Raw genomic sequence first — 17,078 nt, 5'->3', positions numbered from 1 at the left:
AGAGATTGTTCTCTGGGTCATTCTCACAGCACTTTATTTACTATATGATAGGGTTTTTTCAGTTTCTGGAGAAAGACTCATTCATTTTGAGTATTCTAAAACAATGATTTCTTTTTAAAATGTGAGATTTCACTTTTTTATATTTGCCAAAGGTCCAGATACTGTCCTTGGAACAAAGCTGATGCTAAGAAATTGGGTGGTGTGTAAAACAGCACGAAACTAAGTGTAATATTGCAACATAAAACCCCAAGCTTTTTGTTTTGCTTTCGTTTCCTTGCTCCATGGTGTACTTTTAAAACGAGCCATCAGAACAAGGACCTCCATTCTCTGCTTTAATGAATGAACAAAACCAATATGCTTCCAACTATCACTCAGATATTCATTTATTTCTTCCCAGGCGCTGAAGAGAAAACAAATCTGGAGCTCATTATCCTCGTTGGCACTGCAGTGATTGCCATGTTCTTCTGGTTGCTTCTTGTAATCATCCTCCGGACCGTTAAGCGGGTAATGAAAAAATTCTCGTACTGTCCTATCAGCACTGGTCTTGCATGACAAATGAGAGCTGACTTGAGGCCTTTTGTGTCGTTTCTTTCCATTGTTCTTAAATCAACAGACACATTTTTTCTCTCCATGCCGTAACATTCTTGCCTGGAACCGGGGGCACAGAAATTTGTTTTTAATTGAACAGGCCCTCACAAGAGAAAAAATGTTTCAGCTCGTTTTGTTTATCAAAAAAAAAAAAGCAAGTAATTAACGATGATCACACTCACGATGACATGGCGTAGGGAAACAGTAGCCTGGCATTTCTGGGAAATAGTGGAACACCACAAAGTGAGAAAATGGCACTTTGCCTGCACATCACCAGCAAAAAAATGTGTGCAACTACAACTAATACCATTTTCCAGGCCAATGGAGGGGACATGAAGACTGGCTACTTGTCAATCATCATGGATCCTGACGAAGTCCCTATAGATGAGCACTGTGAACGGCTCCCGTATGATGCCAGCAAGTGGGAGTTTCCCAGAGACCGGCTAAAGCTAGGTGTGTCTTCATTGCACGAGCCATTTACTGATACTGCAGCCAGCCCTGTGCTGGGGGGTGTTTTAGGTCCTGGCTTGCCGTGGGGCTGCCCTGATGCAGAGCCCTGGGTGGGCTCTGTGGTCCCGTAGGATATAATGCATCCTCTCCCCATTATCAGCCCTCTGTTAATTTCTGATACATAAATTCAGTTTAGAGTTGCTGTTTATTCTGCATCTTTCACCCACTGTGCCAGGCAAATAAATTGGAGTATGTTCATCTTCTCATTTCAAGGTAAACCTCTTGGTCGTGGAGCTTTTGGCCAAGTCATAGAAGCAGATGCGTTTGGGATTGACAAAACTGCTACCTGCAGAACAGTGGCAGTCAAAATGCTTAAAGGTAAAAATGATGACTAAAACTTCACCCTGAATACACAATATAGGGATAATTGCCAATAGTATAACCGGTAGATAGAAAAAAATCAAAATGTTTGTACCAATGGTGTACATAAGTTTAGCTTAACAGTTGGTGTCATGAAGCAATGATTAGGGACAGTACATGCCTTTACCTCATCGATAATTGGAGCAATATGATTGTGGTTTCTTAGCCATTGCTTTATAGATCTACTCAGGTTCAGAATATAAACTTGCTCCTGCAAGCAATTTGCATGTGTCCATTTTTGCCTTACGCAGCCTGGTAGGGAGCTTTCTGCAAGTCTCAGACAATGGCTTAGGCGTGCTCCAAAACGAGTAATAGTTTTGAACAGCTTTCTCTTTGCTTTAAATCATATTATAGTGCCTCGCATTCACCACAAGAAAGTTGAAAGCTATGGTTCCCAGACACACTGTTCCTGAGGAGGACGTAGCTGGGGCAGCAAAATGGGGCTCCCAGTAGCCAGGGGCTGTATCCCACCCTATGGTGTACTGGAGGAAGGGTGGGAAAGCCGGGGGATTTCTGACAGTACAGTGTGAGCAGTTGCAAGCACAGGCAAGACCTGTTGCAGACTCATTGCAATGGGATAAGCGTGCAGTAACGACAATAAAAATTAGAAAACCCTGTCCCTCCAGCTTCCTAGTGCTCAGGCAGACTGCAGAGAGCTGCCTTCTCCGCCCCTCTCTCCCAACTGCTTCAGCTCTTTCCTCTTTTCCTTCTATTCCTGTGGGATAAGGACACCAGCCATGTCTCTAGGCTTTTGGTGAGGCTGCAGGGTCAGGCATGTTTAGCCCTGGCCCTATCTCCTCCAGTCTGTGGACCCATTGGACCTTTAGCGTGGACCCCAGCAAAGGCTATGGGACAATGTTTCTAGCTCTTCTTGGCTGGGAGAGTCAAACGGCAGAGTACAAACTGCTCAAAAGGTCTGTAGGAAAAAAGATGTTTGCTAATCTGGATTGTTTGAGTCCCTGTTTTGATGTACCGCCCTTGGCAAACTTTGGAAAAAGTTTAAAAGCAGAGCAAAACCAACCCTGTCATGCATGTGCCTAGCTTTCATCAGTGTCCTGCAGCATGGCTGATCCAGGCTACCAACCAATAAGACTTCTCACTAGATGGGCTGGAAAAATAACAGAAGAGAACACAGAGGAGGGGAAGACCTTTCTGTCTGTGATGCTCCTGATCTGTGTTGTTTTACCTCTGCAGAGGGTGCAACCCATAGTGAGCACAGAGCACTTATGTCGGAGCTGAAGATCCTCATTCATATTGGCCACCATCTCAACGTTGTCAATTTACTTGGAGCCTGCACAAAGCCAGGAGGTGAGTAACTTCTCAGTGGGTGGAAAGGTGCTAGTGAAAACTCTATTTCTGCCATTTCTGCTGCATAGAAAATTGAGTTTCAAAATTAAGATCTGGAAGAAATTGTCATCTTCTTTTAAAAAGAGATTCTGATAAGAGTGAGCAGGTCCAGAGGTGGAATAAGGGCTCAGAAGCCCGGAGTTCTACATCCAGCTCCATCCCTTAGTTGTTCTATCACTGCTTTTCTGTGCTTCAGATCCACTTTCATAGTGGACACCCCACGTGTAACAGACTTTGGGTCTGAGTCTAATACCAGATTTAACAAGTTGGTCTTATGCTTGTCACCAGCTACAGTGCAGTTGCAAGATGTGACTTCCCTCCCTGGCTTTGGGTGGGCTGTGGGTGCCTCTGTGTGTGTGTAGGAGGGGAGATTGCAATTTGGAGTCCAGCTCTGAGTGGATGAACCTATTTTACTTTATAATCAGGGACAGATGTTTTGTTTAACAAATCCAGCACTGCACGCTAATTTGGAAGAAATTCAGTGTAAAGTAACTCAGTAATAATTTTTCAGGGAAGCTGACTTGTTGGCTTACTGTGGATCAGAATTTAATTTGTAAAGTTCCATGACAGAAGTGCAGTAGTTGAAGGAAACATAGCCCATAAATATTTCTTTCCTTGTTTATTCCATAACAAAATAGACATGGCCAGTATCTGGAACCTAGGATGGAAATTTATCATTGTAGCATATGCCTATATGAAGCAATTTGAGCATGAAATACCACATTTGGACTGCATATTAAGGCATCTGAGACCGAGATTCCTGTTTTAAGTTTTTAGGACTTAAACTGCATGCACAAAAATGCGTGGATAATCATGTATGTACTTTATGATGAGTGGTTAATTGCACTGAAGTTCATTCAAATGTGTATGTCGCATCCTTACAATTGCAATTAGCATAGGCAGTTATTTGCACTTTAAGTATAAGCACAGCACTATACATTTTCACATATGAAATTAGGCCTGTGATTTTCAAAAGTATGTACTCTCTTTTCCTTCCTTATACAGCAGAAAAGGAATTACTTCTCTGCTTTGATTAGATTTTTTTTTTTATTGCTGGTATTTTTAAAAACCTCTGGGTAGTAGAATGCTTTTTGAAATGTATGTATTTCTAGTCACAAATTATGCTGTGAGATAAGGTGGGATATAAATGGTCTTTCTAAGGAACTGCTTTATGTGTTATCCAGGCCCACTCATGGTGATCGTGGAATATTGCAAGTTTGGAAATCTGTCAGCTTACCTACGGAGCAAGAGGAGTGAATTTGTCCCGTACAAGGTAAGGAGTCAAGGTTAACATCATAATGTTTGATTTGGTGGGTTTTTTCCACACGCGATGTTTCTGTTTCTAGTGCCGACTGTAGTGGCAATCCTTGGGGACGCTCAATATCTAGTATTTCTCATGGGAATGAGAGGTGGCAAAGACATCAGAGGTCATCTAGTCTTTCCCCTGGCCCCTGCAATGTAGCTCTTTTGTTATTGTTAGCTTAAAATGTGCAAAGAAACTGGGCTTCCACTATTTCCCTTGGCAGGTTATTCTACACTTGGCCATATCTGTCAGGAAGTTTTTTCTGATTATCAGCCTGAATTTTTTCCTTTCTTAGTTAAGCTCCAGACCACCTTAAATAACTGCAGTCCCTGCTTAGTGTATATATCCATCAGATAATCGTAGGTATCTTCTGTCACGTGATTATCCTTTCTGCTGTCCCCTTGGTTCATTGCTGAACCAGGCTATTCATTTTTTTGCTCCTAATCATTTTGTGTAAGTGGTGTATCTCATGAGTTTACGTTCAGCTTTTCACCTCCCAAGTCCTTTCCAAAGGCGAGTTCCCATCACAACACCCCCTCTTTGCACCCCGGTTTGAAAGGCGAGTGGGGATGGAGATTGGCATTTTCAAACTCGTTTCTGGTCGCCTGTGAGGGGGTCTGATTTCTGGAGAGGGTTGGGAGGATCCATCCCCCCCCGAGGGTCAGATTGGTGGATGAAGAGCATGGCTGCAGGCACTCAGCACTGAGCATCACGCTCGGCACCCTCCCCTTTTTACCCACAGCCGGGAGAACTTCAGTCTTCCTGCAGCTGCCGTGTTTAGATAAGAGCTTCTTCAAACTGCTCGTCGGTTCTCCAGGGGGTTATTTTTCTTTATCCTTGGAGTCATTGTTTACTATTTTATATTGGCAAAGACAACTCGCTGCATCCTCTTGTGAGGTAAAAAGGATAAACAAATATCTGAGAGGCCTTGAAGGAAGAGGCAGGGTTTCACAAGGGTGCTGACCCTTGCTTACACAAGCGGTGGGAATGGGAATCGGCAACGGAAAAAACCAGCCCTGCCAGGGCAGAAAAGTCACCACACTGAAGCAGGAGAAAATGGAAACATGGTGGAGGAAGCCTGCAGGGCTGGCATCCTCCCTAGAGGTATTCAGTGGCTTAGGGGAAGAAGGAAATAAATCAGATTTTGAGGGCTGCTAGGGTTTTGGCCAAGGTAGAGGTTTAGCGGAAGGGTCTTTGCAGCAGCGGGAGGTAAAGCCGTAGCAGTACGGAGAGGCTCAAGAGTATGAGAGGGGATCCGGCAGCATCCACACGTGCTTCACAAGTGGTGGGCACCAGGGGGCTGAGAAGGCCAGCTCGTCAGCGTGCATTTATTCCCAAGCATGTGGATATGTTGATGGGGGGCGGCTGGGAGGATGCGGGAGCAGGCTAAAGCCATGCTGTAGAGTGGCAGAGGGTGCTCGAGCTGGTAAGCCTGCGTGGCCGTAGGTTGGGGTTTGCCAGTGCTGTCATCGTGCCAGCCTGGTGCCCCAAACAGAGCTGTCCTGGAGCAGAGCGGCCAATCATGCCAGTGCTGGGCTGCCCTCCCTGCCTTCAGTGGTGCCCGTGGCACAGACTGTGGGGAGCATCATTGCCTCTCCCAAGGAAGCTTCTGGCATGCTTTCTGCTTCTGATTTCTCCTACCTGCCCCTCACATTTCTAGACCAAAAGTGCCAGGTTTCGGCAGGGGAAGGAGAACTACGTTGGTGATGTCTCCGCCGACCTGAAGCGACGGTTGGACAGCATCACGAGCAGCCAGAGCTCAGCAAGCTCTGGCTTTGTGGAGGAGCGCTCCCTGAGTGATGTGGAAGAGGAGGACGGTAGGATATGTCTTCTCCTGGTGTTGGAACAGCTGTCACTGGTGGGGGCTGATGAGGGACATCGGGGACCGTGTGATTTCCAAAGCTCACTCAAAACTGTGTGCGGGGTATTTCCTGAATAACCAAAGTTCCTGAGCTATGGATCTTCTAGTTCAGCATCCCAAACCCCTCAGCCCAATCCCAGGTAATGTCCTGTCTGAAAAGGGTGCAGTTTTAGTGCACTGCCTTTTGGAGATCCATCTACTTAATGTCCCAGTGTCTTCAAGGAAAATCGCAGAGCACGAACTCCGAAGGCAGTGCAGAGAGGGATGTGCCAGGGTGCTAACTGAATTTCCTCAATGTTTACCCAGAAGTTAAATATCGTGAAATGCCATCTGCTTCACTGCTGATTAGCAGAGAAATTGATTTGCCTTCCCTCTGAGCAGGTGGTCTGTCAGGAACAGGAAACCTGTATTATCCGCTCATTCAAATCCTCCCCTGGATATACATACCCGCTGCAGCGGTTTCACTGATGCGTTTGCCATGTTCTCCTTTGGCAGAGACAGCACAAAGTGCTCAGTGCTGCCAACATGTTTCAGAGACCGCTGATTTCAGCAGGCGGTGGTATCAGACTGGCAGGAGGGAGGCTGTAGCTCAACTGCCTGTACCTCGGCTTCTAGTAAAAATCATTTAATGCAAAGAAAAACATGTTAACAGGGAGGATGATCTCGTGGTTTCAATGCGATCCTAATAGGTAATGATGTCAGGCATGAACTTTATGCATTTCCACACCGTTTTCATCCTTTTCAGACCTCTCTGGCATAACCACTGACCCTCTGAGCTGGAATGTTGTTAGAAGTATGTGGACCTAAAGCAGGCCTTGAGACGAAGGTTTTAGCCACCAGTGTTTTAGTTCTTGGTAGATTTCTTCTTAAAATCAAGCGCTGATTAAAGGAATTGAATTTTTTATTTCAGCAGGAACTAAATGCCTAGGTGTCTTTGTTGGATGCTTGAGTACATTATTCCTTCAGGTCACTAGAGGATGAGGTTAGGCTTCTTCTACTCTAAATTAGCACGGCTTTATGCCAAATTGAAGTCTTTCTTCCCATGGCATATTCTTCCCTGTGAGGACTAGGTGGGGCCTCCCTCTCATCGGTTTCCAAATTCAACTGCTGAAACCACAGCAAGCCTTTCCTGTTCTAGGATCTTGTGAGCTGAGTTTTGGTTGTTTTTCTTTTGGGATTGTTTCACAAATCTTTCCACTGTTGGGAACTTTGGAAGTAAGCAAGGAGGCCTGGGGTATAACCCATGATCTCAAAGTTTATTTTACACAGGACTAGTTTGGAGTAAAATGTGTTGTTACTGATCATTATACAGCCAAAAAAGGGGACTTGGTTTGCTCTTCCAATTCAATGTGGCAGAAGGTTAAGATGGACTTTTACCTAAGAAGCAGTTATGGGTGAAATCAGTGACAAAGGGCATGTTTGATTGTTGTCTGATTCTTTGCAGCTGGTCCTGAAGACCTTTGCAAGAACCCTTTGACCATGGAGGACCTCATCTGTTATAGCTTCCAGGTGGCGAGGGGAATGGAGTTCTTGGCTTCACGCAAAGTAAGGAACTTCTCAGGAAGAGTGGCATGTTATTTATTTGACTGTAGGAAATAGTGCTGTAGGTCTGTAGAAGGAAACAGCATGTTCATCCTTGGACTAGCAGTCATCTGCAACATTTTCTTTTTGCCCTAAGACATACCCGAATCATTAATACTACGGAGTGAAACAGCCCATGCATTTATTGACACAAATGTTAGTGATCTGTATAACGTTTATGGGTCACCGATTCATAGAAGAATGATTAAGTAGTTGGAGGAGGGGAGCTGACTTATGAGGACGATTAAAAGAATTAGGGACAAATCGCTGGTAACCGGAGCTAAACTAAAGGAGTTTGCTCTGAGGAGGTTGCCTGTAACTTGTGCAGTGGAATTGGAAGGGCAGCGTGAAGAGAGATGATGCTCACCTATGAAACTTCGTGGATGACTCCTTGGAGAGTCTCTTGCCGAAGACACCCTGGCAGTCAACAGCACCTCACCTGCATTTTGGCCTTCTAGAAGTGCTTTTCTGTGGTTTGATCCTAAATACATATGTTTCAAAGGATGTAAATTCCAGCAAGAGCGAGGAATTGCCTGCAGTTGTATAGAAACAAAAAGTACTTAGAAATGGGAAAAGGAAATAGAAGCAGGGAATATAACACTGCTCTAGAGTGCAGGCTAGGTGTTTGAGAGCAGACTTCAGAGTCTTTTCTAAAAACATACATTTCTCTACATTTTATACATCCTGGTTGGTGTGTATATGTAAAAGGATGTCTTTCCAGGATCTGTATTTCTAGGCATACTAGAAGCAAATCTGCAGCCACTTTCAGAGCCTGGCTTTTTTACTTCAAGCTATTGAGGCTTAAGTTTTGAAGTCTTTGGGTTGTTGGCTAAGCTGTCGTTCTGCATAGGTAAAGGCATGGACTTTTCTGTCTGTAGTCAAGATTAATTTGTGTTGGAATCAAATAGGTGTTTTAGTGTGGTATGTTTTTCAGGGAGAGAGTGGAGTACACAGATTTGAGTGAACCTAAGTAAATCTAAAGGTAATCAGATCTGAACCTGTTTTGTGTCAGCTTCTTAGGATAATTAATTAGCTAACTTCAAAGGCCCTCTCTGCATAGTGGATAAACAGATGTATGTTTGGACTTGGGAACACAAGTCTCCCTGAGCCAAATCAGTTGTGACCATCAAAAAAGCACTTAAAGTCAGTAACTGTTGTTGCTGAGGTTTCTTTTTCTTAAAAGGTTTTAAGAATTATCTGGCCTTTGAGGGTAGGAGAGCACATATGTGAAAGAGATCAGCCCCGTGGACAGAGCTGTGACGACAGGCAGCGTATAGTTGTTTACTTGTCTTTGCAGTGCATCCACAGGGACCTGGCTGCTCGTAATATCCTCTTGTCAGACAATAACGTGGTCAAAATCTGTGATTTTGGCTTGGCTCGAGACATCTACAAAGACCCAGATTACGTCAGGAAAGGAGATGTAAGTTTCAGATTCTCTGAGAGAGAATTAATATGAACCCATTTTTTTTTCACCTTAAATGGGTTTGTGGAAACTCAGTGTTGTGCTAAACTGTGATACCTTTTTGTTTACGGAAATGCTTTCAGGCCAGACTACCCCTAAAATGGATGGCACCAGAAACCATTTTTGATAGAGTATATACCATTCAGAGTGATGTATGGTCCTTTGGAGTTCTGCTGTGGGAAATATTTTCATTAGGTGAGTCACTTTAATTTTATTGAGCCATCTTAAATTTTAAACAACAGAGTCTGAAGAAAACAGTCAAAGTGTTCGTGGATCCTCTTTAGCATGTCTTTTTTACTTCTTGAAAAATTCCTGTTTATTTTCTCCATCAAAATAAAATACTCAAATTTCCTTAAAAATGCAAATGTAGGAACATGGACTTGAAATGCTTCTTCATACAATTTCAGTATGTGATTATGTGCCTCATTTACTCAATCAGTTGCTGTTGCCATCATAAATATAAATTGTTTGCACATCCAAATATACTGAATTACCTTATTAACTCAGGCCATAGTGAATTACTTGTTTGAAAATTAATCCCAGAATTTAAGAGTCTAATGCATTAAAATTACCGTTGCTCTCATTTTAGGCGCATCGCCATACCCTGGAGTGAAAATTGATGAGGAATTTTGCAGAAGACTGAAAGAAGGAACAAGAATGAGAGCACCAGACTATACAACACCAGAAATGTGAGAAACTGTTCTTCCAGCTGCCCACATTTACCCCACAATAACAGCAGGTGCCTGAGCAAGCAATAGGTGCTGTTTTCTTCATGCTGATATTTTAATGGGCTTTGTTCTTCTAGGTACCAAACAATGCTGGATTGCTGGCACGGAGATCCTAAGCAGAGACCAACTTTTTCAGAGCTGGTGGAGCACCTGGGGAATTTACTGCAAGCCAATGTCCGTCAGGTACATGAAATGTATTCTCTGGTTGCTAAAACCGCCAGCTGAACCCTGCCTGTCCTGCCAGCCACCACAAAATCCCACAGTCGGGTAGTCTGCTGGAGCCGTCGGGGAGCCTGGGCTTCTTCCACCGCTCCTGTTACTGACTGGCAACGGGGCAGAGAAGAATGACCTGGGGGAGAAAGATTGCAGAGGTCTGTTGTGGTAACCAAAAGCCACCTTGCCCTGCCAGCAAGGGCTTCCCATGATACCACCACTGTGGTTACTTAGCTGTCTTGCTGAGGAGTTGTTGGCACAGGCTCAATTCCCTGCTCTGCTGCTCATTTCTCTGCGTACTGCAGAGGCATTTCGGCAGGTAGCTCCTGTTGATCTTACTGTGCCAAAGGTAGATATCTTAGCATGTGTGAGGATGTGGGACGCAGTGTTTTTAATGACTCTTCTGGAAGACAAGGATACAGGCATTTCACTGCCTGTCAGCAGCTCCACGCGGATAAGCGTATTAAGACTTGTCCAATGTACAGGCATTGTGGTCAGAGAGCCCACTGCTTCCAGGTGGCATACACGGGCCTCCCTCCCTCCTGGGTTCTCCATCTTATGTCTCCCTCTTCATGCACCACAAATGTGGACAAGGCCAGGGCAATAGATGTGAGCACTCGGAAGAAGAAGGCTGGATTTTGCCACATGCTCTCCTGTTAGACTAGTTCTCCCTTTCCAACCTATTGGTAGTGATGGGAATTACCTGTCCTTCCAAAGTATCATGTCTTCTGTGCATGCCAAAACTCAGAAAGGATAGAATTTGTTCACTTTCCTACAGAGCAGCTCGAATCTTATGTATCACAGAATCATGGCTGGCTGAGGTTGGAACAGACCTCTGGAGGTCATTGGTCCAAGCCCCTGCTCAAAGCACCGACAGCCGGTTGCCCAAGACCATGTCCAGGTGGTTTTTTAATATCTCTGAGGATGGAGACTCCACAGCCTCTTTGGGCAACCTGTGCCAGTGCTCAGTCACCCTCACAGTAAAAAATGTGTTTGCTTGTATGTTCAGAACATACTGTATGTATATTTGCCCATAACCTAATATGGCTGGATTATTAATGATTTAGACTCTCTTGTCATAAACTGTAGTGTGCTGTGACTATATAGGACAAATGTGATTTACTGTCTGATAACTAATAGCTAATCATACATGTGTCATATTGTAGTCCAAAAGGGATAAATGCAAAAAAAATTAGAGAAAAGAGGGAATCTACAAAATTATTTCTTTTGGGACTATAAATAGGTATGCAGTACTGAAGGATGCATAATCCATTTTTTCTCTTCGTACTTTAAAGCAGAAATATAAAGAAGTGGAAGAAATTTTTAAAAATACTATTGTTGCTATTCACATCAAGTTAGATACCAAAGTATTGATAGAAAACTTCCTTTTTTGCTATCTCCATTTCATTCTTTTTTTCATTTACTTCTTATGCTTAATTTAGGCTTTATGATTCATATGCTGTAGTCCAACTCAACCTTTCAGTTTAAGGTTATTTTTTTCCCTCAGGGTCATGTTCTTTGAGTCATTGCAATTCAAACATTACTAAGATTTAATTTTTTTATTTCAAAGACATCAAGAAAAAGTTCAGTTTACGCATTGTGTTACGGTATGTCATATATAAACCTCTTTTTTTTATTGAAAAATACTTGGCAGTGGCTCTTACTAAGTTTCCCCCTTTTAATGAAGGTGGTCCTGTGAGGGTGATATAATGCTCATAGTTTAATAAAACAACCAAGGTAGCTCTGTTGGGCTGCTGCATTCTCCATGTACGTTGTGTAGCTGTTTGTGTCTGTGTATCTCTGTAGCCTAATTTAATTTTTGTATTTTTTCACTGCATTCTACAGGATGGTAAAGACTACGTTGTCCTTCCTTTGTCAGTATCGCTGAATATGGAAGAGGATTCGGGTCTCTCTCTCCCAACTTCACCTGCTTCCTGTAGGGAGGAAGAGGAAGTCTGTGATCCTAAATTCCATTATGACAACACAGCAGGAATTAGGTATTTTATATGGTGGACATCCTACTGGGGCCTCTGGGCAGGTTTTGTTCATGCTGGGGGCAGGGAAAATGAAAGGAAGAGACTTCAGCTGCCTGGTCCATATTTAACCTTCTCCATAGGGATAAGAATGAATCTGTAGAGTTTTTGCAGGCAAGAACTAGTTTCTTACCTCCCCAAATGCTAGGGAATTTTTTTTTTGGCTACACCTCCAAGATTTGGTATTCTCATTCAAAAAAACGCAAGAGTATTTGTTATTTAGTTTTTAAGAACCAGAACAAATACAAAGTTTTACTGATCCAATTCAGTTGTGTTCACACTCTTGTATTGCAGCTCCCTAAAATATTAATGATAATAGATCTGTCATTAATAACCTTCCTGACATTTCCCCTCCCAAATTAAAATGTTGGTAAATAGGTCATGAATTGATAGCCAAGGGGAATGCGACCTAAGTAGTGTCATCACTGGATTTTGTCTATTGCTTGCTTCTGGTGGGCTGCTGGGGCATCCACGATGGACCAGTAGTAGTAGATGCTGTTGGGTATTGTGGCAGAGGTGACTCCCCTGGTAAGGAGTTTGTAGTAATGCAATTAAGCAGGGCTTATGTTGGACGTTGTGAAGACCTCAGGCACAGGAGGTAAGGGAGAAAGATATTTTCTCATCCGGTGCTGCCTAAGATCAAATTCAGCCACTTAGGTGCTGGGAGCCCTGGAGTGCTTGCTGCAGTCTCAAAAGAAGGAGAAAGATGGGAGATTGATCCAACCATCAGAGCAGAGATGGACTCTGCTGTCAGTTTTCACGTGGTTTCCACAAAGTGGAGCCCTCTCCCTCACTGCTTGTATTATATCCACCAAAGACAAACAGTGTTCCCAATGATTTTGAGTACTGTAGGATCATGTTTTTATGTGGTCCTGGAAAAGACTAGGTAGGCACAGTGCATTTCGCACTCCAGTTGAACTTACGGTCCTCGAGCTGAAACTCTCAACCCCACGTTTTAGTAGTGGGGCAGTCCAAAATATAAATATTTAAAAGACACGAAAGCATGATTTAACACTGAAAACATCACACCTATTTTCCACTTCTAATACTCCCTATATGGCTTTTTCCGGTCCCCCCGGTTTTACTTTCTGTTAGGAACAGAAGTAAAACCTCTCCATCAACCTTTTAAAGAGACTTTGAACCTCTTTTCTCTTGTCTTGCAGTGTGACAGGGTTTCTGAGAAAGCACTTGCGGAAACCATGTTGGGAGAGGCAAAGTGGGGAGCTTCAGTCAAAGTGGGGGCTTTATTCTTCTGTTCTGGTAGCTGAAAATGATTTTGTAGGCATGGATCTTGCTATACATGTAGTGGAAAAGATTGATCTGTTCAGTAATGTCTTTTTCAGTCTTCACAAAAGTACTAACTATGAGGAGAGGCTGATAAATACAATCTCTAATTCAAAGCTGGAGGACGAGAAGCAAGCACAGGGAAAACACAGAATATTAAAGAATCTTTAGATTGCTGAGGTAAATTAAAATCAGCAGGACCTCCTAACATCTGCTGTACTTGGCTTAGGAAATAGATATGCAATTTCTGAATCTTGAAAGATTATCATTAAGAACAGGTGAGGTAAAGGAGATTTAAGAAAGTGTAAAGATAATGCCTGTTTTTAGAAAAACCAGAAAAGGAGTAACCCTGAAATCAGGTTAACTTGAATCCTAGGAATGATCCTGGAATAAACGATCAGATAAATAATGGTAAATGCCTACAGGAAAATGAAATAACTAAAAACGACCAGCATGAATTTGTCAAGAAAAAATCAAGTCAAACCAATCCAAGTTTCCTTTTTTTTGAGAGAATAATTGGTTTGGTGGATAGCAGGGAAGATGGATTTTGATTTTCTGTAGGGCATTTTTGGTCCTTTTTTTATGGGACAGTCTATTATAAAATGCAAACACGTGTCAGGAAATACTGTCAGGACATCAGCTGAGCCCTCACCACCACCGGGCAGGAGTCAGACTCCGCGTGTGGCCTCTCTCCGCCTGCGCGCTATTTCTGGTACTGTTTGCACCGTAGCTTGGCTTATCCGGGAGGATCTCATTCATTGTAGCCCATGTAGGTTGGACTCTTGACTGGGCGGAGCAGAGGCAGGACTCCTATACCTGGGAGGTCATTAAGATCAAGAGGCTGGTATTTCCAGTCTTCACCACCCTGGTAACTGTAGTTCTGGCCTTGCAGTTCTGTGCCTGTGTAGACAATTAAATGCAAGCACATGGGGAGCTTTCAGACTAAGAAGGCAAGTTGTGGAATGAACTTCTCGTCATTCAAGGTCAGGTTGTCCAGGAGGGTAAGCGGACTAGATTGTCCATTAGATGTTTTTGGTCCTGGCAGGGTTGGGTGGGAAGTGGATTAGATACCATTGCAGAGTAACAGGAGCAGAAGACATGGTCAGTGCAGAGATCTTGAAAGAACTGATTTTGTTAAGTCCAGGAAGAGAAAATGGAGAGGGAACATTGTAACAGTTTTCAGTATATGAAAAGTTGCTCGAAAGAGGATGCTAATTAATTATTCTGTGTCCCCAGCAATAGGACAAATTTTATTTGCAGCAAATACTTGGGTTTAATATTTGAAAAACATTCTAAAGTGTGATTGAGCATTTGAGCAAGCTACACAGGGAACTTGTAAAATCCCCACCAGTTTAAATAAATATCTGTTGGAGATAGGCAGGGCTCAGCATAGCTAGACTCAAAGCTGGGAAATGGGATGAATGATGTTGCTCTTCATTGCCTCCAGCTTTGCGCTTCAAGTGGATGCAGGCTTCCCTTTTAACTCCATGGCTTTTTGTTTGTTAGCTGTTAGGAACATAAATTGGTCCTGCTTAAGTGGGAGAACATCCGTTTTATTCCATATCCACTTAGACAGAAAGCTGAGGGTGGCTGTTTTGTTTGCTGTATTAGTACCTCCATGAAAGTCAATTTTATTTTTTTGTCCAGTATTTTTTATGGATGTCATCCTGACCAGAGGGCTTCTTTTGGAGAAGAGCCTTCAAGAAAGCTGTAGCACTCCCTGTCCTGATCCCCACGGTTTAAGGGCGGCAGTCTGCTGAGTCTGCTGTTGTTGTCCTAGGTCCAGCCAGGGGTCTCAGAAGTGCAGTCCAGAGGAAGAGACACATGTCTGTGCTCCAGGCTCCTCTGTTTATTATACTTCTAAGTGAAGCTTGCAGGAAGTGAAGCCCTCCAGTGTAACTGAGGAAAGGAGCTGTTTTCTCAAAGCCATTTCTTAGAATTTGCTCAGAGATCAAGGTTGTCAGGAGCAGGAGGTCAGAAACATGCCACTTTCTAGGCTGTTCGTCCTTTTCAATAAATGGATATTTTGAGGTTTGCATAATATGTTTTGACAAAAGGATTAACTTCTCTGTAGAGAGATGAAAGGATTCTGATATCATTCTGCTGTTTGCGGCCAAGTTGTGGATAGTGGACACAAAACTTTTTTTGTTTTGTTTTGTTTTCAGTCAGCACCGACAAGGTAGCAAAAGAAAAAGCCGCCCTGTGAGCGTGAAAACATTTGAAGATGTCCCGTTGGTAACCACTGTAAAAGTTGTTCAGGAGGTGAGTTTGTCTGTTGTTTGTATGCCTTTTCCTCCTCTTGATGTCTTTTTTTGTGGTTTGTTTTTTTTTTCCATCCCTTTCCATTTAATGCATTTCTAACACCTTTGCAGGAAAACCAGACAGATAGTGGGATGGTTCTTGCATCTGAAGAACTGAAGACATTGGAAGAGAGCGATAAACAAGTGAAAATACCCTTTAGGTAAGGCTCAGGCTGCACGTAGGGTTGAATATGACCTTTTGCTTGCAGTATGTCAGAAGACTGATTGATTTGTAAAATTTTTTAGAAGACAAAATCTTTTGTTACTGTACTTTTAGAAACACAATTAAAAATTGTGCACTGTATGCCTGGTCATCCGCATTTGGTACCAGGAGAGGAGAGGTAATGCAGCTTTGGAAGCATCAGCCAGCGCTGCAGAAAGGACTTGTATTTATCAGCTGCAAAAGCGTCAACCACCCCTCAAAGGAACTGAGCCGGTGCACACAATTGAGTGTATTTGTGAGGGCCTGTCTGCAATGACAAAGAGCTCTTTTTTTTTCCTTTTTCTTTTTCTTTCTTTTTTTGTAAAGCTGACTCTTGAGTTTTCAGGATGTACCTGAGTGTATTTTCAGAGCATTGTACGGGGGTTTCATTGTGCAGTTCACAGGAAGCACAGTGGCGTTCATGGAGCTGAAACCTCACGTATGCTCTCCGAGAGCTTCTCAGGAATTATTTTTTACAGGACAACTTCAGAGCAAACAAAGGTATACTGCAGTTATGATTGCACCACAGCTGAAATGTGTGAAGCCTCTCAAAGTTTTCTCTCCATTTCATTTGCGGTCACAATCTAACTCCTTGTATTGTCATAAAATTAAATATCTTTTTCATGCGTTAGTGAAGTTAAGGCGTATAAAGAGGTCTCTCCTTATAATCAAATGCATGTTTAAAAAGGCTTGAAGCCAGTTTTGCTAAATACACCATTTTGCTCTGGTTGTTGCTGTGATGGAAAGCAGCTGCCGGCAGGAATCGCCCACCTGCCCTCCAGAAGACAGTCTCCACAGCTCGCTCAGTCCTGTTTCTGCTTGTTTTTTGCAGCACGCTGGTGCCCAGCAAGAGTAACGAGTCCGTCATGTCTGAAGCCTCCAACCAGACGAGCGGGTACCAGTCCGGGTACCACTCGGATGACATGGACACCACCGTCTACTCCAGCGAGGAGACTGAACTCTTGTGCGCCCGGGAGGCTTCGCCCCCGCTCTGCCGCGCGCACGGGGTCGCCTACGAAGGCGCCGCGCCGCTCGCCTCCCCGCCGCTCTAGGGCGAAGCCAGCGGCTCCGGGTCCCCCCCGGGATGTGCCTTTCTTGCCTGGACTGGTGGTATTCAGGTTTGATGTATAGAAAGACAGCGTCTGTAGACTAAAACAAGACGTTTATTTTTCCTGAAGAGAATGCAGAAGCGTCTGGCAGCAAAACTGCACCGTGCCAGGCTGCGGGGCGCTTTCCTCGAGAGACGCTGGCGGCTGAGGGTGCAAAGCCCCGCTGCGGTGTGTGGGTGCTGTGCCGACCCAATGGC

General features: G+C 43.7%; 1 protein-coding gene across 1 annotated transcript in view; it reads left to right on the top strand.

Annotated features, from left to right (window-relative positions):
* Window positions 1-16,824, top strand: part of KDR (kinase insert domain receptor) — a 30,790-nt gene extending 13,966 nt beyond the window's left edge. Inside the window, exons 16-30 of the mRNA XM_075150560.1 lie at window positions 398-504; window positions 906-1,041; window positions 1,312-1,416; window positions 2,653-2,766; window positions 3,990-4,078; window positions 5,769-5,925; window positions 7,414-7,514; window positions 8,848-8,970; window positions 9,096-9,207; window positions 9,602-9,701; window positions 9,818-9,923; window positions 11,799-11,950; window positions 15,436-15,532; window positions 15,643-15,731; window positions 16,605-16,824. Of these exons, the coding sequence (XP_075006661.1) occupies window positions 398-504; window positions 906-1,041; window positions 1,312-1,416; window positions 2,653-2,766; window positions 3,990-4,078; window positions 5,769-5,925; window positions 7,414-7,514; window positions 8,848-8,970; window positions 9,096-9,207; window positions 9,602-9,701; window positions 9,818-9,923; window positions 11,799-11,950; window positions 15,436-15,532; window positions 15,643-15,731; window positions 16,605-16,824 (1,808 nt within the window). The remainder of the gene's footprint in view (window positions 1-397; window positions 505-905; window positions 1,042-1,311; window positions 1,417-2,652; window positions 2,767-3,989; window positions 4,079-5,768; window positions 5,926-7,413; window positions 7,515-8,847; window positions 8,971-9,095; window positions 9,208-9,601; window positions 9,702-9,817; window positions 9,924-11,798; window positions 11,951-15,435; window positions 15,533-15,642; window positions 15,732-16,604) is intronic.
* The last annotated feature ends 254 nt before the right edge of the window (window positions 16,825-17,078 follow it).

The sequence above is a fragment of the Calonectris borealis genome, chromosome 4, assembly GCF_964195595.1.
Source record: "Calonectris borealis chromosome 4, bCalBor7.hap1.2, whole genome shotgun sequence".
Lineage (NCBI taxonomy): Eukaryota > Metazoa > Chordata > Aves > Procellariiformes > Procellariidae > Calonectris > Calonectris borealis.
Note: the sequence above shows the minus strand (reverse complement) of the source record. Positions and strands in the feature narration are given on the sequence as shown.